At 42.5% G+C, this 24237-nt stretch overlaps 1 protein-coding gene and 1 long non-coding RNA gene across 4 annotated transcripts in view; one reads left to right on the plus strand and one right to left on the minus strand.

Annotated features, from left to right (window-relative positions):
- Positions 1–15801, plus strand: part of GLIPR2 (GLI pathogenesis related 2) — a 35190-nt gene extending 19389 nt beyond the window's left edge. The window contains exons 4-5 of one of the 2 annotated variants that reach the window (XM_067291081.1): positions 12641–12718; positions 13866–15801. In XM_067291081.1, the coding sequence (XP_067147182.1) occupies positions 12641–12718; positions 13866–14026 (239 nt within the window). In that variant the 3' untranslated portion in view covers positions 14027–15801. The remainder of the gene's footprint in view (positions 1–12640; positions 12719–13865) is intronic. The other variant, XM_067291082.1, reaches the window with a different exon arrangement.
- Positions 970–8324, minus strand: LOC136991277 (uncharacterized). Of its 2 annotated transcripts, none has more exons than XR_010883402.1 (2): positions 7279–8324; positions 970–3404 (listed from the first exon to the last, which is right to left on the minus strand). It is a non-coding gene; the product is annotated as an uncharacterized lncRNA (long non-coding RNA). The 2 variants fall into 2 exon arrangements; XR_010883403.1 differs by having other exon boundaries at positions 970–3578.
- Positions 15802–24237: the final 8436 nt, after the last annotated feature.

Consider the following 24237-nt stretch of genomic DNA (forward strand, 5'->3'; position numbering starts at 1 on the left):
TGTTTATCCCTGTAATCTAAGAAATAGGAGACAGCTGTTTCCTTCCTCCAGTCCTGTAGAAATTGCTCTGTGGCAGACTTTTCTTTGTGTTCAAATAAGTGAACTCTCAGTTGCCACTAATGCAAGAGGCTGCAGCCTGCCTTGGCAGCTGTAATATGTCAGATTTCTTAGGATGCCTCATGTCTTTTCTCATGTATCGGGAAACTAAAGAAAAGTACTGGATGACTAAATCCTTTCCGGGGCTAATGGTGTTGCAGTGAAAGAATGTGTCATGTTGCCCATGAAAACACTGCAGTTTATGAAATCCCTGAGATTAAAAAAAGGGAGTTCACTGTATGTTCTCCCCTAAATGTCACAGTGACGGGAAGAACCTGGGTCTGGACCTGGACCAGTGGGCAGCATGGCACAGATGCCTTCTGCCCCAGCCCTGAAGGAGCATGCTCTCGCAGAAGTGCTTCCTAGCCTGTCTTGCCACATTTGTGGCTCCTCAATACCAGGCTCATACAGTGCTGCTAAAAAAAGGACCTGGATGAGGAATGTTAGAAACAGAGGATTACTTCCTAAAACTATTAGCATGACTCCTATTTAGGTAGACACTTTATTTCTGAGGGAAATTTAGTTACATCTCCTGTTTTCTGTCTTGTATTAATAGTTATTTGCCAGTTCTCACTGAGGCTGATGGAAGGGAGGTCATGATAAGAGAGACTAGAAAAATGTTCAAGGAAAAATTTGAGGTTTGGGGTTCCTAGTTTTTAAGTAGACCTCCATGCTGCTGCCCATCCTCACACAGAAACACATCCTGTGTGCAGTGATTTTTTTTTCGTTAGAATGTTTTTAGTAACTTAGTGGTATAACTTGAGGATTTTAAGTATTTTGTAGTATAAGGAAAAACAGCAAGGCTGGGCCCAGAGAATTAAGGACTTGTGCAAATGTTATAGGTAATCGCGACAAATTGACAACCACTCGGGCCAGGTTGCATAAACTCCAATTTAATAAAATAATTGAGCAAGTCACAAGTAAGCAAAACAGCGCTGGGCGGCCGGGGAGTCTCCTGCTCCACCAACGGCGCGCATGATCCCCCCCTCACAGTCTCCTTATATGCGATTCCAGCTCCGGGTATATGTGGCACTTCCTGTAACTTCTGCGGTTGCGCCGGCTGTTGCTAGGGGGTCTTCTTTAGCCTTCTGGTGGTCGTGGGGATGAAGGCTGGAGTCTTCCTCTGCGTTGTGTGTGGTGACCCTCAGGTCATGCATATATTTTACAATTGTGTGACCTCGCCATTGCCATATTAGGCTATCTAAACTAACATCGCCGCCTCGCTGGCTCCACTTAATTATCTCAGGCGGGGTACATGCCCTCATTGCAGGATGTTGTGGTTTTAGCCCGTAATTAGCGCCTCGTTTCACCGTAAAATCACTTCCCGATTTGATGTAACAAACTAGCACCTATCACAATCCCCCCTTTTTGTTTTGGTCCTTTCTAATTTGTTCATCAAATCGGACAACAGCCTCCTGTGCCAGGGAGAGCACAGGGTTATGCTTACTCTCATATTGACTTCTTATCAACAGTAGGTGGGCGGCTTCGAGTCTGCTTTTTGCTAAGTTAATTATTCTATTTACTATACACAGTCCAAAGGTGAACACAAGTACTAATAAAGCCAATAGACCCGCATTGGTAGACAATAAGGTTGTTAGCCAGGGAGCATGACTGAACCATGACTCATACCACTCTTGCTGGGCTTCTCTTTCTTTTTTACATCTTTCAAGGCCTTCTCTCAGCTTTGCCATAGTATCCCTGACAATTCCTGTATGATCTGCATAAGAGCAACATTCTTCTCCTAGGGCTGCACACAATCCTCCCTGTTGTAAAAATAAGAGGTCCATCCCTCTTCTGTTTTGTAACACCACTTCTGATAGTGATGTTAACGACTTTTCTAAGGCTGTGATGGATTTTTCTATTCGTTTCAAGTCTTCATCTACAGCCGCCCGTAGGGTGCTAAAGTCTTGCTGTTGCTTCATTAGGGAGGAAATTCCAGTTTCTGCTATAACTAGATTCGGCCCTATTGCTTGAGGAATGGATTGCACACTTTCTTTCCTTATGAAAATTAATCCACCTCTATCAGTCCCGGACTCCCAGTACCAGACTCCCCAGGTCTTTCCCAAAAACCATCCCGGATCCTCTGGATGGGTGATATTTATCACTAAATGTTTACAAGTTCCTGGGGGGGGTATAGTGGGGATTTCCCCAATACCCCAGCTGGAAATCCTTTTTAGGGGGGGGTACACCCAGAAGGCCCCCATTTTACTGATAAAAACTTATCTAACCCTGCTTCTGGAGTCCAATCAGAGGCTATAGTTTCACATCCCCAATAAGCACAATAATAAGAGTTTGGGTAGTTACAGTATCCTCGCCCAGGATTAGAACTAGGACAAAAGTAAAACCCCATATGATCTAGACATGGTTCAATAGGCACCAACTCACATAAAGTAGCAGTGAATGTAGGACTCCCGGGTACATTTCGTACTTGGATCACTGTTTGATCCTCCCACCTTATTAATGACCACTTAAGGGGTTGGTGTATATTATGTTCCCCTTTGATTCGTCTTCCTATTAAGCCCAGCACAATCATCTTCCAGAGGAGTAGTGGACCCATGGCTTGGCTAACGGATATTTTACAAACCCTTAATGCCTTGGAGGGGCGATCCGTGATGTCAAGTGTCTCTGGGACTTTAAAGAGTCTGGGCCTTACAATTTTTGGTATCCCTGCTTAGGAGGTGGCTTATCAGCCTCAATCCCCACAGTTTCCATACGTCTCTGTCTCCTCTGCCTACTCTTTTGCTCAGAGCAGCAGGGTGTACCGTCTTCTCGACAGCAGCCGTATTCTTCAGGGGAACCTCCTGTATGAGCTTTTTGGATTTTTAAAGGCTTCCCAGTTCTCCAGAGTGACACTCAACATACAGCACGGTCCACGTACAATTGGTGTTTTCAATTTTGGCCTTATGTGATCGGGGTGGTTGGCGTAGGTACAACCTTTCTCTGGTTGTACCCCCTTTAGCAAAAGCTTCCCGCCATTCCACCGATCTTTTCTTGAGATCCCTTTTTAATGTCAAATAGGTCAATTTGCCATAACAAAGGCGACAACTGCCGCTAGGGAGGTACCCGTACTACCAATGAGTCCACTACTTCTCTTTACAAATCCTACATTCATAACACACAAAGGGATAACAGATACAATGTGAGGTTTTACAAAATGTGGTCTTACTTATCGAGGTTTCTAGGTTTCTTCTTAAAGGTTACTTTTAAATTGTCCGGGTTTCCAAAGGCTTCCCACGATGATTCTGAGATCGGCCCTTTAATTCTGCTGGCATGTGTCCATCCTCGCTCTGCGGTGCGAATAGCAGTGTCTGTGGTAAGCAAGACAAGAAAAGGTCCCTCCCAGTGGGGAGTCAAGGATGAGTCTTTCCAGGTTTTAATTAAAACCTTGTCTCCAGGGTTAACTCGGTGAATGGCTACATCTAGTGGAGATCTCTGTACTATTAGTCCTTTCTTTATCAATTCTTGTCTTCTCTTCATAAGCTCTGTAATATATTTCTGTAATAATCTCTCTTCTACTTTAGGATGTTCTTTTGGTATTTCTAAATCATATGGCATCCCGTATAACATTTCAAAAGGGGAGACTCCTGTGTCAGTTCTGGGCTGAGTTCGTATATTCAACAAAGCTAAAGGTAGACACTTAATCCAATTCATCTGGGTTTCCATCATTAGCTTCGTTAACTGTTTTTTTTTATTTCCCCATTCATCCTCTCTACCTGTCCTGAACTTTGAGGATGCCAAGGAGTGTGATACTCCCACTTGATTCCTAAAGGATCTAATGTTTCTTTAATGACTTTGGATGTAAAATGTGGTCCCCTGTCTGAGTCTATGACTACTACATTCCCATACCGGGGTATGATATTTTCTAACAATATCTTAGCTACCGATTTCGCAGTTGCTCGGGCTACGGGAAAGGCTTCTACAAAGTAAGTTAAATGATCTACTATAACTAATAGGTGTTTATACCTGCCCACTTTTGGGAGTTCTGTAAAGTCAACCTGTATTTTCTCAAACGGCCTTTTGGCTATTGATCGTCCCCCTGGGACTTTTTCTCTGAGGTGTTGCTTGTTAACCTTCTGACAGGTCAAACATTCTCCCACTAGTCTTTTTGCTATGTCATATATTCCAATGCACATATACTTGGTTCCAAACTGGTCCACTAATGCTTGCACTCCCCAATGAGTCTGTCGGTGGAATTCTTTCATTATTCTCCAAGCCACGCCTTTGGATACAATTTCTCTATCATCGGGCAGCACCCATTTACCTTCTTTTTCTATGGCTCCTATTTGTCGTAATTTATCTATTTCCTGTTTAGTAAAACTCATCCTGGTATTTAGCTTATCGTGGCCCTCTTTTCCTTCAGACAATAGGTGTAAAGCTGCCTTTCTTGCCTCTTCATCTACTAGATTATTTCCCCTTATGTGGTAAGATGTGCCCTTTTGATGGCCCCTAACGTGTACTACCGCGATTCTCTGAGGTCCCCTCAGAGCTTCTAAGGTTTTCCTAATTAATTTTTCATGCACTAAATTCTTCCCTTGTGAATTAATCAGTCCTCTTTCTTCCCATATTTTCCCAAATGTATGTACTACTCCATAAGCGTATTTGGAGTCGGTGTATATAGTCCCTATTTTACCTTTTAAAATTTCTAAGGCTCTAAAAACCGCATACAATTCACAAGCCTGGGCCGACCGAGTTTTGTCTAGGGGCCCTGATTCTATTAACTCTAGAGAGTTCCCATCTACAATAGCGTACCCTGATAGCATGCACAGAAAGGAAGTCAAGAAGCCTCCCAAAACAAATGTATTTTTACTGGATTCTTCCCCTTCCTTTTGGGTCCACATTTCTAAAAGCCTTAACAACTGTTTCTTTACACAGCAAGGGATAAAATTTGCTATCAAACCCTTACTCTTGCCAGTGGTCTAGCTGTTAGCATCTCAGAAATATTTTACCCTCTACAATATAAAATGGGAATTTGCTTCAAAAAGAAATTTTCTGGTAATGGAGTTGCTGTTTTTCTGTTTACAAAGCACACAGCTACATTATATCCTACATAGGGACACAAGTCCTCATAGCATTAGAATGCAAATATTTTCGCAATAATTTGAGTGCAATACTGTGATGCCCCAGCTAGCTAAAAGAGTCAGTAAGCAGGTAAAATACACAGAGCTGCAATTTAATGAAAAATGAAATCAACACCGCTTCATTGAGAGGCTTTTTCATTTAGCCTTCCAAAGGCCATGAACAGTGGCTGCGGCTCAAAGAGATGTCAGCTTTGCAAAATTACCTTGAATTTGATGAGGGCTGTCTCCAGCAACAGCAATTCCACACGACACAAGCAGTGAGGGTGGAATCATCAGTGCTGGTGAGGCTGGCTCCCCTCTGCCATCAGTGGCCCATGGTGATTTTTTTTTTTTTGCCATTGCATGGTTAAAACAGAAATTGACTCACTGTATCCAAAGCTCAACCCAATACTCTTTCAAAAGGGTCAAGATTCTGACCCACCACCTGACTCTATGATGGGTGCTATGGAGCACCCTATTCTCCCTCTGATACCCAACCCATAATTTAGGAGGAGTCATGGGGAAGAGGACTTTTGGAAAGCGTTCCAAGCCTGAATCACAGGAAAGCCCAATTCATTTTTCATCTGCTTTGTGCTGCACTGCCACTCAGAGCAGCAGAAAAATACACAGAAGACTCTGACCCCTCCTACATCAACTCTTTGAAAGTGCCTCTTCAAGCTCATCTTAAAAATGAAGCTATGCACTTTTTGCTGTAAGAAAACTTCTCTAGCTTCCTTCTGATACCTGGAAAGGCCTTTGCTACAAACTATGTTTTCAATAGAGCCTGTCCCACAGGGGTACTGGGGTCTACCCCGGAATAAAGTTGCAGATTTTTCCTTTCTTCCACTGTAAATAATATGCTTAAGATGGATTGTATTTCCTCCCATGTATAAAGGCTAGGACCTAAAAAATGATCTAATTTTTCAGCCACCCCTAAAGGATCTTCTAATAAATTCCCCATTTCCTTCTTAAATCCCGTACGTCCCCTGAACTCAGGGGCATGGACACAAAACCCATTCCTGGTTGCGGTCCTCCCATGGGGAGTTCTCGCAAGGGGTACAGCTGATCAGGTCGCTCACCTCCCCTCGTTTGACTCCTCGTGACCCTTCGGGTTTCTTCTGGGGAACTAGGAGGGTCTAGATCCCAGTCCGGGGTCGTTGGGGGGGGGCTACGAGGAGGAGCTGGTATTGGGTTTTGAGCTGGAGCTGAGGGAATATAGGGGGGAGGAGAAACGGGAAGTTCCTCCAATATTTTGCTTTTCTTCTTCGAACCCTTCTCTTTCAGGGTAAATATCATGGTTTGAGTATCTGGTCTTATCCGTAAACTAGCATACTCACTTTCTTCTAAACTAAAAGGCTCCTTTGAATTCACATATATATTTAGAGCCTGTCATATCCAATTTTCAAAAGACCCATATATTGGCCAGTAAAGGGGGTAATATACCATTTTTCTTTTTTACTTTTGCCTTTCCTAGAAGGCCAATCATCCTAATGCTTAATCATTAGGGTAACCTCTATGGGATCAGAAGACTTGCTCTTTTTCTGTCCCATCTTCCGGAGCACTCCCCTCAGTCACTCTCTTTTACAACTCTCTTTCTCTCCGCAGGGGACCGCACTCACACCACCCGAGTCTTTACTGCTAGGACGGTTGTCCCTTCGCAGAGGGCGGCCCAGTCGGCCGACGGGTGCCCCTTTTCGGTCCCCTATTACAACTCTCTTTCTGCAGGGGACCGCACTCACACCACCCGAGTCTTTATCTGCTAGGACAGTTGTCCCTTCGCAGAGGGCGGCCCAGTCGGCCGACGGGTGCCCCTTTTCGGTCCCCTATTACACAAGGACCCCCTCTCCTGGAGGGTCCGCACTCACACCGTACGCAAGGACCCCCTCTCCTGGAGGGTCCGCACTAAGGACCCCCTCTCCTGGAGGGTCCGCACTCACTCCGTACACAAGGACCCCCTCTCCTGGAGGGTCCGCACTCACTCCGTCCCCTGTTACACAAGGACCCCCTCTCCTGGAGGGTCCGCACCAAGGACCCCCTCTCCTGGAGGGTCCGCACTCCCCTGGGGACTTCTCACGTGCTCCGGGGATCCCACCCCAACCGAACGGAACCGCATACATATACTCACTCAGTCCTGAGTCTTCGTCCGGATCTTCGTGCACAAAGTTTATGGGGTACTGCAGTTCTTTTGCTTACTTGTCCTGATTTAGGGTTCGGAAATACAGGTTCTGGTAGGGGAACTACCCACTCAGGGGCCATCCGAAGATGGGATGGGGCGCCTCCCCTGAGTCAGAGTCCCGAAACCAGGGAAGCCTGTATCCGAGTCACGGCACCAAATTGTTATAGGTAATCGCGACAAATTGACAACCACTCGGGCCGGGTTGCATAAACTCCAATTTAATAAAATAATTGAGCAAGTCACAAGTAAGCAAAACAGCGCTGGGCGGCCGGGGAGTCTCCTGCTCCACCAACGGCGCGCATGATCCCCCCCTCACAGTCTCCTTATATGCGATTCCAGCTCCGGGTATACGTGGCACTTCCTGTAACTTCTGCGGTTGCGCCGGCTGTTGCTAGGGGGTCTTCTTTAGCCTTCTGGTGGTCGTGGGGATGAAGGCTGGAGTCTTCCTCTGCGTTGTGTGTGGTGACCCTCAGGTCATGCATATATTTTACAATTGTGTGACCTCGCCATTGCCATATTAGGCTATCTAAACTAACATCGCCGCCTCGCTGGCTCCACTTAATTATCTCAGGCGGGGTACATGCCCTCATTGCAGGATGTTGTGGTTTTAGCCCGTAATTAGCGCCTCGTTTCACCGTAAAATCACTTCCCGATTTGATGTAACAAACTAGCACCTATCACACAAATATAGAAATAAAACACAGAAGTGATTGCATGAGGAATGAAAGATGCAAACACCACTACTACCTTTGCTATAAGATGCCTGACACTGTTCTGAGAGGGTAGTGTCAGCAGAATAACACCTCCTAAGCCTGACTGAGTAGATCAGGTATCATTAGGAGAAGGGTGGAGTCAAACTGTGTTCCCGAAGAAAAGTGTTTAAACTATAAATGTGGTTTACAGCAATGAAAGCAGGAAGGATGTTTTAAAAACAACCAGCATTATACTAATGGCTTCTGCCAGTAAAGCTGCAGAAGAGAAGCACCTGTACTGACTGTAGGAGAGATCTGCATGTTCTTTGCTTACTTCCACCACTTCTGCTATAATCTGCAATGAGAGATGGGAGTGAGATTTTTGTGTGTATGTTCTTTCCTTCTAATTGAAATGTGTTTTGTACAAGAACCAAACCAAGCTTTTGAAGGGCCTTTTTTTGGGGGGGTGGGGGGGTGGGAGTGTATTGGAAATGTTTTGACTGGAACATTCAAATGCAAGGTAAACTGGCACTAAATATAACTCCATCATTTATTCTGCAGTAACTTTGAATGAAAATACTGTGGCCAATTCTCCAAACAACCGAATTTGAAGATGCAAGTTTCTGTTAGGGTACCTAGGCTCAGTAGACTGCTGACCCCAGTGCTATTCTGTATCAGCTCATTTTCTCTAGGCCCTGGGCAGCTCAGGAGTAACTGGGCTCAAGATGGAGTTTTCCCACAGTCCCCTGTGTATCAGCTGTCGATTTAAACAGCAGTTTGGCCGATGCCCCAACGCTGCATTGCTCCCCACCCCCGGGGGAAAAAATCAGAAGAAAAGTATTTCAGAGGAAAGAGAGCATGTTTAATTACTAGGTACCTGCCTGTCTTCTCACATAGTAAAACATTTCACATAGGAATCCCTTCATCTCCCCAGACCTGTGACATCTGACAGATACAGTTCACGCCCTTCCCTTTCAGGCTGTTTCTATAATGTGGTTTCAGGGTAGAGTCTTTCAAAAGCTGCCTAGTCCTTTGGTCACTTTCTGTTTTGCTGGGAACAAATCGATCTTTAATTTCTTACAGTCTGTGATGTGATGGCTTTTTGATTCAAGGAGGATGACAGCAGTGCCATGTAATGATACACTGATTCAGCATATGAAAGTTAGAAAGCACAGCTATCAGCTTCTAGGCTTCTACAGTCTGGCTACAGTAAAGTTGCACACTTTCATCGGCTAAGGCTGGGAATTAACACATCACAGATTGTGCTGCAAAACTATGCTCATTCTTTCATGTACAGGACTGGGATATTCTTACTTCATGCCATTGTCATCTTCCTTCAATTAACAAGTCATAGACTTTTCACATGACGGTGTTCCAAAAAATAATAATAATAATAAAAAAAAAGAAATGAACTAATGTCTGTTACAGCTTTACAACTTTCATGTGTCTTGCAACCTTTCTGTTTTGCAGTTTTTAAGTTCTTGTCACAAGAAGCCTAGACACATTTCTTAGTGCTACAGTAAACAGAACGGGGTTGACATTTTCTTGAACTATTCTTTTTATGCTATGTCACACTGACATATTAATGGAGAGAATGATGTGCTGGTAGTGGTGTGAATCAGATCCTGCATCTGTAAAACTTTATTTACATATTGTAGTCACTTAACCAGGTACACATACAAAATCTATATGCTCTATAAGATCTGTCATGTCTGTTGTCACATTTTGTGTTATTTTGTTCTTCATAGTTTTGGAGTCTAAGGTGGGACAGAATGATCTGTTTGGGTTTTTTACTGCCTGCTTTTTCTTTTCCCCTTGAATTACATACAGATGGATCTTTGCATTTTTTTCAGTCTTTACTGTAGCTTTAGTGGGAGTAACAAAGGAACAGATATTTCATTTGCATTACAAACTTCAGCCATAAAACAGATTGGCAGGGTTTGTTGTTTTGGGCAGGGAGAGTAGGGAAAGAAGGAACCTACTGTTATTACTAGAATATTTACTTTGGGAATCAAGAGAAGTTTTGCTGTCTTTTTCTGTGAAAAATATAAATTAGCTCTACTAGAGAGCACCAGCCTAACAAGCAGTGTGGTGTAGCTAAGTTCACAGTCCCTTCAGCTCACAAACCTATATCAGAGATGACAGTTCACTCAATATTTTGTATTCAGTGACAGCTCTGGCCTCCAGGTTGCCAGGCTAACAATGCCATCACCGCAGCAGATTGAAATCATAAACATCTGAAATTTAAAGAAGCTCAGTGTCTGACTTCTAGAACAGTATAAGTTTAAGACTTTTTGCTGCAAAATAGCAAAACATAAGTTGTTTGGCAGCCAGTAGTCCACCAGGGATCAGCGTTCTGCACGACTGTAGGCTTAGCAGCTTTGGCAGCTTGCTGTGAAGTCAACTGACCTTGTGTTATACTTCCTGGAGTGCTCAGTAGAAATTTCATTATTGATATAGCTCAGGGAAAAACCTGAACCCACCCCAATGTCTGACATAAGTATTTCCTAAAAAAACAATAATGGAAAAGAAATAATGTTTGACTCTTGCGGGCACAGCATCTGCAAGTTCTGCCTTTGGTGTTGTCTGTTCTACCTGATTTATTGCAGATCAGCAGAATCTGCTCTCTTCCATCAGGTTCCCTAACTGTTCAACACAAAACAAGGATGGATTATTTCTTTGGCAAACATCATCACCCACAGAGATCCACAGCCATGTATTGCTGTATCACTGGTGATAGTCATAGCAATCCTTTTACAGCCAGGCAGCGAAAGTCTTTGATGAAATGAGCTGGTGGTCCTGGACACAAGGATTTCCATTTGGTAGCAGCTCCTAGACACATGTAAATTTGAGATGTCTGTCTCTAGTATCTCAAATTAGAGAGCCTCAAAGTGGAAGTCCATAATGGCTTAAGTGCTAAGTAAGAGCGTTTAGCAGTTGCTTTCTGAGTACCTTTATTCTTAGTGACTCTTACTCCGGAAGACTAGAGAATGTTGAGTATCTCATTTTCTTTATTTTGGTTAGAGCTGTAAAGAGATGTTTTCATACACTTGAAATCACAAGTGGGAGGCATCTCTGTAAGAAAGGTCCACATGCGCTTTTGCTCAGAGAACCTAGCAAAGCTCATCTGAGTCTTTTCAAACATGTCCCAAGAAGGAGAAGCTGGTAAAAGCTAACTGTAGAAGCCTAGTGACAAGAGCACTCATCCAAGACAAGGGAGGTATGTCTTCACTACCTTCCAGACTGGGGTTCAAACCTGTTATCATCAGCTTCTCTAAGGACTCTCCAAAGATGCCATTAACCTTCAGTTAGAGCTGAAGTGTTGACCCAAGTAATAATGAAAGGGACAGTAAATTGAATTAGGCAGAGTTTAGCCACTTTTTATTTGGTCAAAGTGTAGCCTTTTCTCATGAACACTAAAGAGGTGGTTCCTTCCCAACTCCCTTTATACTCCCTGTTTCATCACTACTTTGCAAAACCCCTGGAAATAATCAGATGTGTGCAGAACGGGTCCAAACAGAGAGGGACAAAATGCAGTGTGAATAATTGAAGTTGTAGGAATGGAGAGAATAGGGAATAAGTCTTTTTGTTTGGAGGAGAAAAAAAATACGTTGAGGTTGGAAGAACATAGAGAAGAGTGCACCTGCTGCATAAGCTCCATTTGCTCACCAAGAGAGCAGTATAATTAAGTGCAAGTCTTGCCCTGTAAACTGCAGACTGCTCATACATCACTGTACAGTAGGATACCGCTAAAGAAGCCTTGATGCAGTAGCAGTAACAAATGAACAAGCGCTAACTCGAGAGCTTGCCTCCTTTGCTTCTCTTCGTTGTTTTTAGTTAGTGTTGCTTTGTGCCTTAATTTCACTAAAGGGCAAAATTGCATTGAAAGTTTCAGAAGGTTGTGGGCAGAAAAAATGTTGACTCAATGTGCTAAATTGCCAGAGGGTTAAACATTTCTTTGAGGACAAAAGGGATTTCTGCCCCATCTCGATCCAAATACTGTGTCACACTGATCTCTGTTGTCTGAAGGCCTTTCTGACTTCAACCCTGCAAAGTTTTAACTACAGCCAAGAATTAGTGTATGGTCCTATTTCCTGATCTTCTGGTGATAGTATAGCACTCTTCAGCTGTATCCTACCAGAAGAGCACTTTGCTGCAGAGATCTTCCCTAAATGGGATGAAGTCTACATGACTGTACAGCTCCTAAATGGATTGTCTGCATAGGCTTTGAGCCAGACTGTGCTGGCCACACAGTCTCTGGTACTTCAGTGAAGAATTTGATGGACTGTTTTTTTAATCAAGATGTTGAGAAGAGCTCACGTAATTGATTGTATGAGATGGTTAACAAAAAACATTGGACTAATTAGTAGCTGAATAGCAACAGCTATTATGAAACAATAGATTTTTGGTTGGTAATATATATTACCACGTTGCCTATGTTTCAGCAATTCTCTTTGGTAAAAAGACTGTTTCTCTATGTTTATAGAAATTGTCTTAAGTTGCACAGTTCTTGCCAGCTGTTAACAGAAGACCTTGCTGGCCAGGCTTTAAGTGAGCTACATTTTTCTGTGTTTATGTTGCCTGTTATGATTCCACAGCAGATTACTTTTGTCTTTCAGGAAAGGACGTAGCTGACAGATGGTACAGTGAAATAAAAAATTATAGTTTTCAAAACCCAGGGTTTTCTTCTGGGACAGGTAAGTTCAGACAGAGCACTGTTTCTTCAAAAGTGCAGCTTTTACTTTAAGAAATTGACTAGCCTACTTGTTTCAGGATTTTGCAAAAATCTGTGTTTTTTTTCTTAGAAAAAATTTGGGGGTAGGGAATAGAATTTTCCCAAAGCTTTATGTTAGAAACTGACAGAAGGGTGACAGGGAACTGTAGTAAATGAGGAAGTTTCATATATATATATATATATATATATATATATATACACACACACACACACATATACATATACACACACATATATACATATATATATACACACACACTTTTTTCTTTCAATGCCAATGATTATAAAAGGCAACTTATTTTTAAGACAAATTAATTTGGAGAAGTTACAAAAATATAATTGAGATCATACAGGTGTCTACTAAATATATATGTCAGTGTTCTCTACACTGACATGTGTCTTCTACCAAGTACATCACTGAAATCACAGAGATTACTTCAGATGTAATTTGGAGCTCAGTCACAGCCCATTGACTGCATACTGGCAATCTGATGTTGAATGAACCTAAGAACATTGTTCCTTGAGCAATGCTCAAGCAAGAGATGTTCCCAAGCTTGTTTCAGATGAAAAAAATCACTTATTTCTCCTGGAGTTTGTCTGTGCATAGAGGGAACAATTGATGGAGTAACACAATGAACGGGTGGCTGTTAGAACCTGACAGAAGCAGCCATGGAAACCAGTGTTATTTTGAGTAGCTGTGCATGCAGACATGATTGGGGAGGATCAGGTGGTCAAAGCAAAAGAGTAATAGTCACTGGCAGTACTGCTGTTTGTCAATCATACTGCAGGAAGTAAAGACCACGATGTTTGCTTCGGAGAATTTTGTATCAGACACTTATCAAATTACTTCTTTCATTAATTTCTTAGTAGATATTCTTACTTGGAAATAGCCCATGGAACTGGGAATATTAGTGGGGAATCTTATCGGGCTTTTTCAAGACAAAAGCTAGATCTGTAGTTTCTTTTTTTCATGTTCTTAGCTTGTTCTCCTGTTAGAGGCAAATGCAGTTTTCTATGCTTCTTTCTTCTTCTTCCTCCTCAAGAGTTAAAAGGAATTTTACAGATTTAGTACCTAAAATGAATGCATCTGTTTTTCCCTGATTCTTCAGGTCACTTCACAGCAATGGTTTGGAAGAACACAAAAAAGATGGGAGTCGGAAAAGCATCTGCTAGTGATGGCTCCACATTTGTGGTGGCTAGATATGATCCAGCTGGAAATGTAGTAAACCCAGGCTACTACGAAGAAAATGTTCTTCCTCCAAGAAAATAACTTTTTTAAAGGTAGTCTTATTGCTTAATGACAAATGAATCTGGGTTTGGACTTGACAGTGTCTGAAGTGAAGTACAATTCAATGAAATTTCCTGTTCGATACTGTTGTTCCCTTCTTACCACAGGGGCAGCAGTTACTTGAGTCAGTCTGTAGGCTGTAGGTCCTCATTGTTTCTGAGAGGGCTTCAGTTTATTTGAAAATTAAATATATGCAGAATTTGTGAAGAGTAAGTGTTTATAAGGTTTTTTAATAGTTTGCATGAACTCTGTGTGAGCATGCGAGTCAGCACACGTTGGATTTTTTTTTTTTTTAAAGCAAGCTTATAGCTTTGTGTAAACTGAAGATATCAGCTTGTAATTATATATTCCAGGATTTTGAATATTTGTTAATAACTGTAACTTAGCTCTGTCTATACCTCTTGTTACTATGGGGTCTATTCTCTCCAGATGGAACATATGCAAATCCCTCCTTGTGAAAGGTACATGTATGTAATGCAATGGAATTCAGACCTATATGTTTTTATTAGAAGGATCTCACTGAACACTATTTAAAATATTGCTGGCAAAATTGTATCCATCAAGCAAGCTATAACTAATGCATAACCTGAAAACTATCAAAAATGTTTTATTCCTAGCATTAGATTTTAAATGTTAGCACCTAAAATGTACTTGAAATGAAGTATATTTCAAGTCCTAACCCCACCTTGCAGTTTACAGTACATACATTGTCTTATAATCAAATTGTTTACTTCCATTAAGGAAAACAAGATATTCCCTTTTCCCTTAGATATTTGCACTTGCTTTTTCTAATTTATTGAATGTTCTTAGTACCTTGCATGTAAACCATCTAACCAAATCAAAGAGGTACCAGTCAACTTACAACTAGAGAGTTTTAAGTTTTCTGTGCGTTTGTCAGACAATAGGGGAACAATTCAGTTGCCCATGTATAGGTATCTAGTACCAGACACCGATAAGGCACCAGCCCATCTGTGTAGAGGTGACAGATATTACACAGGAGCTGAAAGAAACACATGCCTTTCTGGTGCAGCAGCTCTGGTCAAGACATCAGGCGCAGGAATATCTCCTTATGTGCCCTGATTTTATGAAGGAACCTACCTGGAGGTATGTTTTCCATAAGAAAAAGTAATCTTTCCTAACTTACTAGTATTGCCCTACAGAAAAAAAGTTTCTTTGGTAGATCATCTTGCATTTTGTTTTCCAATAACCTATTTTTATTTCCTAGAGAATACCTTCAGCAGGTGTCATACTATACAGACAATAATATTACCAAATGATCTTTTGTCCCCTTTAGTAATGTCTCAGTAGGAGGTATTCACATGGTTATAACTAGGAGAAATTTACTCAGTGTTGATATCTTAAAATAATAATAAAAATATTTCCTGTTTTGGATATATACCTTGAAACAATTCAGATTTAATTTTCTTCAAGCAAGCAACATTTCTGAAGACAAATTTTTCTCATATAAAATGTGAGTTAAGCTATTTTGGTCAGGTTCATATACTGTGCTTCAAGTTGGGGATTTTTTTTCCCCCCTGTGTGTTTGTTTTGACTTCTGAGATTCTGTATGCCAACATTTGGTTCACAAAGAGTGCCATTGCAGATATATTTCTTTTTGTTTACACAGTTGTAATAAACAGCATTGTTATGGCTTAATATGTCACTCCAGCACTGTATGTTACAATCTTTGTGCTGTAACCAAGAATTTAACACACACAATGAACATCTGGAAATTAAATATTTTTGAATATGAATTATTCAAGTCTTTGCTATTATCTCAGTCTTTGAGTAATCTGGGAATTTTACTTCCAAGACATTGACATATGACATTACTTTTATAACACAAAGCAAAAAAAGTAGCAAATATCCTAGTCCAAGAAAGAAAGGAGAAAGACTTTCTAATAAATCATAAATCGCACAGCAGATCAAAATGCTCTATCATCTCTTTATACGAAGTTTGAGTTAACACTTGAATCCAAAGCTGAATAGGCGTTATCTTTCTCTATTGAACTCCCATTTCTGTTTTGTTTCATTTCTTCTGCACCTTCTCTAGGTTGATGTGTTCTCACTAAATACCCACTTTACTCCCACTCATGCAGCTATTTACATGTGTGTTTAAGTAGTTGCAGCCTTCAGGCATTCCCATCTACAAACTTCATTTGAGAAATATTGCAATTCCAAATAGACTAATGTTTTAGGCAACACATTGTCAACCCTGAGAATGTAAAAAGGATTTTCCAAAACAAATGCTTGCTGCAGCTGACATAAGGTAAAAGCTGATGTTAAATTAACTAACTATATTAAAATACTCTATTTTTCTTGTAATGACATTGCTACTAGTGGCCCTGTAATTCCTTGAATTGTTGGTGTAATTGTTTATATCCTAGCTGAGTGAATCAAGTCAGGATTTCTCTGCTGCATCTATTTTTTGTAATGTCAGGGAGAACTGGGGAAGTGGGTGAAGAAAAGATGAAGCAAAACAAACCTAGTAGTTACCTTTATTAAAAATGACACTGCCAAGTGAACTTCCAGAGCTGATTAGAAAGAGCATTTTGAAGGGGTGTCAGAGATAACCAGTCATGGAAGAAACACAAAGCCATTCAAATAGACACAATCCACACTTCATGCATTCTATGCAGACTTCATGCAGATGAATGTGATTGTAACAATTAAAAAATAGTAATTATCAACTTAGTTCTCAGTGACCCAAGCCCATGATGCCCGATGTTGATGCCTTCTGCACGTATCTGTGAATGAACTCTGACTGTGCAGTAAACCATGGCGTAGGTAGGAGTCCAGACACAAAGGGAAGGGAAACATTGCTGATGTGGCTCGCCCAGAAACCATACGATCCTTGGGAAGCATACACTGAAATCTGTATTGAAAGACTGTGTTAGTGTAGGTGTACTGCTGTGCTCCCCATCGCCTCTTGGAGACTTGTGGAGACTGGGAGGTGGCAAAGAAAGGTTATCTCCTCTCATGTTAGTGCAGAACAAGATTTTCAAGAGCTTCCTCAGCCAAGATTGTACACGTAGCAGAAGTCACACCTACTCTGGGAATAAAGAAAAGGCCTGATCTGATGACTTTGATATCAGAGAAAAAATCCTATCTTTACAGGCCTGCAAATGGTTTCTAAATTCTTTATGCAGCAGGAGGAGGAGGAATTGTAGCTGGTTTGGGGCTTCATGCCAGTCTTATGGGTTAAATAATGACAAATCACATAGGGAAGAAGTGTGGCTTGGTCTTTAAAATGTGCCAAAAGGGGAAGTCTGCATTATCCACTTCAATTTGTCACCTTCCCTCCTTCATCTTCCCAAGAGGATAAAAAACTGGCAATTTCCCTTCCAAAAAGTGGAAGAATGACATTAAGAATTGCCGGAACTACTGTTGGAAGACCACAGATCTGGTTTTATCTAAAGTGGACAACATTTGTTATGGTAGAAAAATAACTCACAAGAGCATCACTTTTGAAAGCATAGGTAACAAGAATAATGTTCACCTCTGAAAATATTTCTGACAAGAAGTTTCTGCCAAAGGCTGTTGTAATGACTTTCTCTTCAGCATCTGGGAAGTATATGGTAAAAGCGTTGTTCTGTACAAGTGGGCCAGTGCACAAGCTGAACGATGATCAGCTTGTAGGAGACTGACGTCCTCCTCTCCTGTGACTTAGAAGTTGCAGACTTCATAGGTGCACAGTCACTGGAAGAGGATCGCTCGCTGCAGCACAAGGAGCAGAAGCCGTCTGGACTATCACCAGGCCACAAGCAGAGGCATTCAGTGAAGATCTCCTCTACTGCTGAGTAGAGCTGACACATATTTGTTTGTATCCCACTCTGAACAGCCTTGCAGACCGCTAGTGCCCCAGTGTAGTTCTCTGAGATAAAGGAATGAAATAAGCCTTGTTTATAGCACTCATTCCTACCGGTGTTTTTGTAAACTGACTTTGGCACTGCAAGAAAATAACTGTTGTCTAGAGAACTGAAATCTGCAACAACGGAAATGACTTTTTGTTTTGTAACAGATAAAGTCAAGTTATCAGATGAGGTTTCAAACCATGTACACAGTAGAGGCTGAAACAGGTATGCCAGTCATGTTTTTATTGTATTAGAATTGCCTAGAAGAGTTTTAAATTCTGAAACATTTCATAGCTTTTCTGTTTAAATCTTGACTTGAACACTGGACATAATGTAATCAATTATTGCATAGTATATGTATGTATAGGTTGACCTGTGTCTACATTTGGGGAAAAAAGTTGGTTCAAAGGTCAGTTGGAAACAGATAAAATCAGCCTATCCAAAGAAGACTGAAAAGCCACATCACATGAATAATAATAATAAGCACATGAGCAATAAAGATGTGAGCATTTGGGTGAAATCTTGAAGTCTTATTCGGAAATGATTCTCTTCACGGGAACTCAGCCACTGTACTTGTTTCCAGATTTACTTTTTCAGGTGGATGTGCTCCCAATAGAGTGGTTAACTTGACTGGCTGGACTGCAGAGGAGTGTGTCTGAACAGCAGACTGCTGAAATGCAGACCTTTGCAGAGTGTCAGACAGTGCCCTAAGATTGTTTTCAGCTTTTGTGACCATCTTACATTGAGAGCATTTTTTCTGTCTAATTCAGTATTTAAAGGCCCTTTTCCATTTGACCTGTTTTAATGCTAATCTGGACTGTCTTTTCAGCATCTGTTTTTTCTGTTCCTACAGCATCCAAGCAGCAGATTGCAAAAAGTCAGGTATGACTTCAGTCTAGGTTGAATACAGGAACAAAGTGTTGACTGGCATTTAGTTGGCCCCTGGATTTGATACCTGTAACAGTGCAACCTCTTTCTTCACCTGGAGACCTTGCGAGAGAAGTGTTATGCATAAGATAGGTGGCTGTCTGACCCCAAGCAGATCAGGAAAGGCATTTGAGATAGCATAAAGACATCCAATGATTCAAAGCTACTTCCTTCCCTTTTTGAGCCTGGCAACCTGGCACTAAAATCATCAGAAAATGGTTTTCCTGGAAAGAATGCAGAAAAAAGTCAGGGATTAGGCTGCTACAGTTATTGGTTGGAAAAAAGGTGGAATTTTTAAACAATACCATTATTTCTAACTGTCTCCTTCATGCAACCTAAAGACCAAAAAACCTGTCTACACCCCCAGCTCCACAGTAAGGTGTATCCTTGTCCTGCCCTTTCCATAGCAGAAGGAGGTAGCTGGAATGACTTTTAGTGCTATTCAGCTCTTACTTGCCTGTCTCAGGGAAACCATGAGTTAATTCCTACTCCCCAAAGCTTTGTACTAGAGACTGTGGGCTTTCACTTCTTGTCAGAGGAAGGAACACAGCAGTTGCACTAGGCCTGGCCTTTCCTGCATGAACAGCCCTAAATCACAAGCCAGAAAATAATCTGCTGCTTCAAGCTGTGAAGGAAACCCTTTATTAAATACCCAGAAGGCTTTGGAGTTTCAGCAATGCCTGGGTTTCAGCCTCCTTCTCCCCCTTCCCTGGACATCTCTGGCTGTGGCTGCCTCCGTGGCCTTCCTGGTTCCCCTGCTCCCACAGAAAGGCTTTTGTGCCCCAAACAGCAGTCAGGCCTGGCAACTCCTTCTCAACCACCACTCCTCTTGGTGTACTTCATCATCCCTTCGTTACTCCTGGGAGAGGTAAGCCTTTTAGCTTGGCTCACAGGGAGTTACTCTTGTGTGACCTAGCAGTCACTATAAAACTCCCTTATAAAGTTCCTCTTCTTACAGACACTGAGCTGCTTTACTTTCTTGAGCAGTGCAATCAGGCCCTTACTGAGCCAATCTTTTAATAAGAAGTTTTAAGTAAGTTCTCTTCTATTGCTTAAAAATTCATTCTTCTGTCTGTCCTGAGCTGTCTGTCCCTGCTTGTCTAGGAGGATGCAGAGCAGGACATAGGACAGCAAGAGCCTTGCCACTGATACAGCAAAATGCAGTTGGCTGTCAGTTATCCCAGCTGAGCAGCAGAGAAACAATACAGAAAAAGCAGACACAGATCATATGGATAACATGCAGACTATGATCTGAGACCTCATTCAACAACAGCCTTCGAAAAGCTGTAAAGAGGTCTGTGGAGAGCAAGAGTATATTAAAGCACAAGCAGCAAAGCCTAGTGGAAGGCAGGGCCTGCTAAGCCGCATCTGAACAATGTGCTTGGGGCGGTCTGCATGGGCAAAGCAGTGCTGCAAGGATGCTAAAATTCAGCAGAGGGTTCAGATCTCACAAAGCTGTGAACTTGCAGAACAACTTCTCCCTTACCCAAAATGGAGACCCTTACGTGACCCAAGGTCAAGATCCTTTGAAGGGATGGATACAGGTTTTTTCCCCTCTGTATGTAAGACTTAAGCAGGCTGTGCATTTCAGATGGTGCAGCTTTGCCCATTAACAGAATTTGATCAAAATCCTAATAGAAAATTGGGTGTTTATCTTGAAGTCTTGCTTTCAGAATGATGCTGTGACAGGAGAAACTTGGCTTTCTTATTTCTATAGAGCAAAAGCATGTTTAAGCTCTGTCAGTCGACCGAGGTTGTCTAACGTATATGCGAGAGGTGGCAGTATTGCTCTTTAGTTTTCAGCCATTCTGGGGAATAAAGTGCATAATGTTAGACAGTTTCACTTTTTTTTTTTAGACTGGCATACGGCCGAACTTCATACAGTGTAGTGCAATTATGCAACATTAGAATAGTTTTTGCTCTGAGCATAATTTTTAATAGTCTTAATCTTACAGCACAGTTATTGAATATGTTAAAAATAATTACAATGTCAAGTTGTAATTGTAAAGACAGGCTATTTTTTGCATGAATTTGACTGAAAATGAAATTTGAAATGGATTTAGCTGAGGCCATACAACTTTAAATATAGAGTGGGATACAGTGGTTGGAACTCTGGGCAGATTTATATGCTCTCCTGTCCTTTTTTTTGGTAAGACCCTAGTTTACATTTAGACCTGCCTCAAACAGTGCAGTGTTGGAGCTGCCGCTTTATCCTCATCTGTACATAAAGTTCATGTTAAACTTTGACTCAAGAAAACAAAGTAGTAAAAAGTAAATTTATGAAGTGAAAAGCCTGCGTTTATTAAAGTGATACAGTTCTCAATGTTTTTTGTAATATTGACTCAATGGCTGAATATCCTCACTGGCTTTAGGGAAAGAGAGAAGCTGCTAGATGCTGGTAAGGGCAGTGAAGAGTGTACGTGCATGCGCTGGGAGTGGAAAAAGAGAGAGAAGGAGTTCTGTGGTCACAGCTCCTGGGGGAATCAAAGCTCAAAGGCTGGTGCTGAGGGGCTGGATTGTGGGCACATTGGATCTGCAGCGGTTTCCCCTTGCTGAGAGGAAGCAATATGTACTCCACCCTACTTGGCCACATATGAGATGTAGATGGCTTTCCCTCTACTTCTGCCTCCATTTTTCTCCATTCCCCAACATTTATTTAGGGTTTCTGCAAATTAGAGAAGAAAAAAATTCCCCTGCAAGAATGAGTTGGCTGTTGATGGTGTATTTCCAAGAAGGGGCTCCTGTGCACTTTCAAGGCCTCATGACTGTGGCAAATCATTGCACAGAACTATCTATCACATTGGCTGATTCCAAGAAAAAAATCACTTACACATTGTGCCCAGTCTGAGCCTCCTCCCAGAAGTGTCACTAGCAAAGCTATGCTATCGTAAGAGCCTTGGCTAGGATTTTCCCCCCTTTCCTTCCATCATGGCTACATTACCAAATGCCCCACTCCAGGCACAGTTATATTGTGAAAATGAGCTTTTAATGGGCCCTATCAGCGTTAACAGCATCTACACTGGAAAGTATAGAGAAAGCTTTACATGAGTTGTTTCTCCAACAAGAAAAATACCTCTCCATTGTATCTGACAATTAGTGATGTATCCTGTCCCTTTTGGTTGCTTATCTCCTTTCCTTGGCTAGTGCAGAGCTTGCATAAAAAGCTGAAAAGGTTTTATTAAATTATTTTGGTTTGTCCTCTCTCTCCCTTTTTTGGTTGGGAGTTGCTAGTGAACAAAGTGCCCTCAGACTGTAATTTCCTGTTTCATATTTTCTGAAACAATGTGAGAAATTGTTTTTGATGAGCTTTCAGGGAGCCTGTGACAACTGAACTTGTCTCATTACCAGCCAGATATACCCTTTAGCTTCTTGTCATCCTTTAGCGCTTGTAGTTCACAGTTGTTTTTTTCCCTCTTGGGATTTGCATACTAATACGGGTGATCAAGTCTCTGAAGGCAGGTAGTACAAATTCACGTGAATTAGCACAGAAGAGAGAGCAGGAAAATATTGCTCTGAGCACTATGGATGCTTCACAGAGGCCTTACATCATGCTCATGTCCTAGACCAATGCTTAGCAAGTGATAGTCTAGGAGGCAGTTATGACTGTTCATCACCTTAGTGTATCACCCTTATGCTACTGTCAGTGAAGATCTGGTAGCTGGAAGGCATTGAGGAGTTCTTAGGCTTGAAGGTGGACTGTGGCCCAGCGAGTATGGAAGACTGATCAAATGTCGGCCAACCTGCAGGGATCATTCTGTGCAGGTCTGGCTCATGCCATGGAGCAGACTGAAGAGGTTCCCAAGGTACACCTGAACAGAGTCCAAGACTCTCACTTAGGTCGAGAAGTAGCATTCACAGAATCACAGAATCGCTGAGGTTGGAAGGGACCTCTGGAGATCATCTAGTCCAACCCCCCTGCTCAAGCAGGGTCACCTAGAGCACATTGCACAGGATTGCATCCAGGCGCGTTTTGAATATCTCCAGAGAAGGAGACTCCACCACCTCTCTGGGCAGCCTGTTCCAGTGCTCTGTCACCCTCACAGTGAAAAAGTTTTTCCTCATGTTCAGATGGAAGTGTCTGTGTTTCAGTTTGTGCCCGTTGCCTCGCGTCCTGTCGCTCGGCACCACTGAAAAGAGTCTGGCCCCATCCTCTCGACACCCTCCCTTCAGATACTTGTACACGTTAATAAGATCTCCTCTCAGCCTTCTCTTCTCCAGGCTAAACAGGCCAAGCTCTCTCAGCCTTTCCTCATAAGAGAGATGCTCCAGTCCCCTAATCATCTTTGTGGCCCTTCGCTGGACTTGCTCCAGTAGTGCCACATCCCTCTTGTACTGGGGAGCCCAGAATTGGACGCAGCACTCCAGATGTGGCCTCACCAGGGCTGAGTAGAGGGGGAGAATCACCTCCCTCCACCTGCTGGCAACACTCTTCCTGATGCAGCCCAGGATACCATTGGCCTTCTTGGCCACAAGGGCACATTGCTGCCTCATGCTTAACTTGGTGTCCACCAGCACTCCCAGGTCCTTCTCGGCAGAGCTGCTTTCCAGCAGGTCAACCCCCAACCTGTACTGGTGACTGGGGTTATTCCTCCCCAGGTGCAGGACCCTGCACTTGCCTTTGTTGAACTTCACGAGGTTCCTCTCTGCCCACCTCTCCAGCCTGTCCAGGTCTCTCTGAATGGCAGCACAGCCCTCTGGTGTATCAGCCACTCCTCCCAGTTTTGTATCATCAGCAAACTTGCTGAGGGTGCACTCTGTCCCTTCATCCAGGTCACTGATGAAGAAGTTGAACAAGACTGGACCCAGTACTGACCCCTGGGGGACACCGCTAGCTACAGGCCTCCAACTAGACTGCACCACTGATCACAACCCTCTGAGCCCTGCCGTTCAGCCAGTTCTCAATCCACCTCACTGTCCACTCATCTAACCCACACTTGCTGAGCTTGTCTATGAGGATGTTATGGGAGACAGTGTCAAAAGCCTTGCTGAAGTCAAGGTAGACAACATCCACTGCTCTCCCCTCATCTACCCAGGCAGTCCTTCCATCATAGAAGGCTATCAGATTGGTTAGGCATGATTTCCCCTTGGTGAAGCCATGCTGACTACTCCTGATCACCTTCTTTTCCTCCACATGCTTGGAGATGGCCTCCAGGATGAGCTGCTCCATCACCTTTCCAGGGATGGAGGTGAGGCTGACTGGCCTGTAGTTCCCTGGGTCCTCCTTCTTGCCCTTTTTGAAGACTGGGGTGACATTGGCTTTCTTCCAGTCCTCAGGCACCTCTCCTGTCCTCCATGACCTTTCAAAGATGATGGAGAGTGGCCTAGCAATAATGTCCGCCAGCTCCCTCAGCACTCGTGGGTGCATCCCATCAGGGCCCATGGATTTGTGGGTGTCAAGTTTGCTTAAATGAT

This window comes from Apteryx mantelli, chromosome 2 (genome assembly GCF_036417845.1).
Source record: "Apteryx mantelli isolate bAptMan1 chromosome 2, bAptMan1.hap1, whole genome shotgun sequence".
NCBI lineage: Eukaryota > Metazoa > Chordata > Aves > Apterygiformes > Apterygidae > Apteryx > Apteryx mantelli.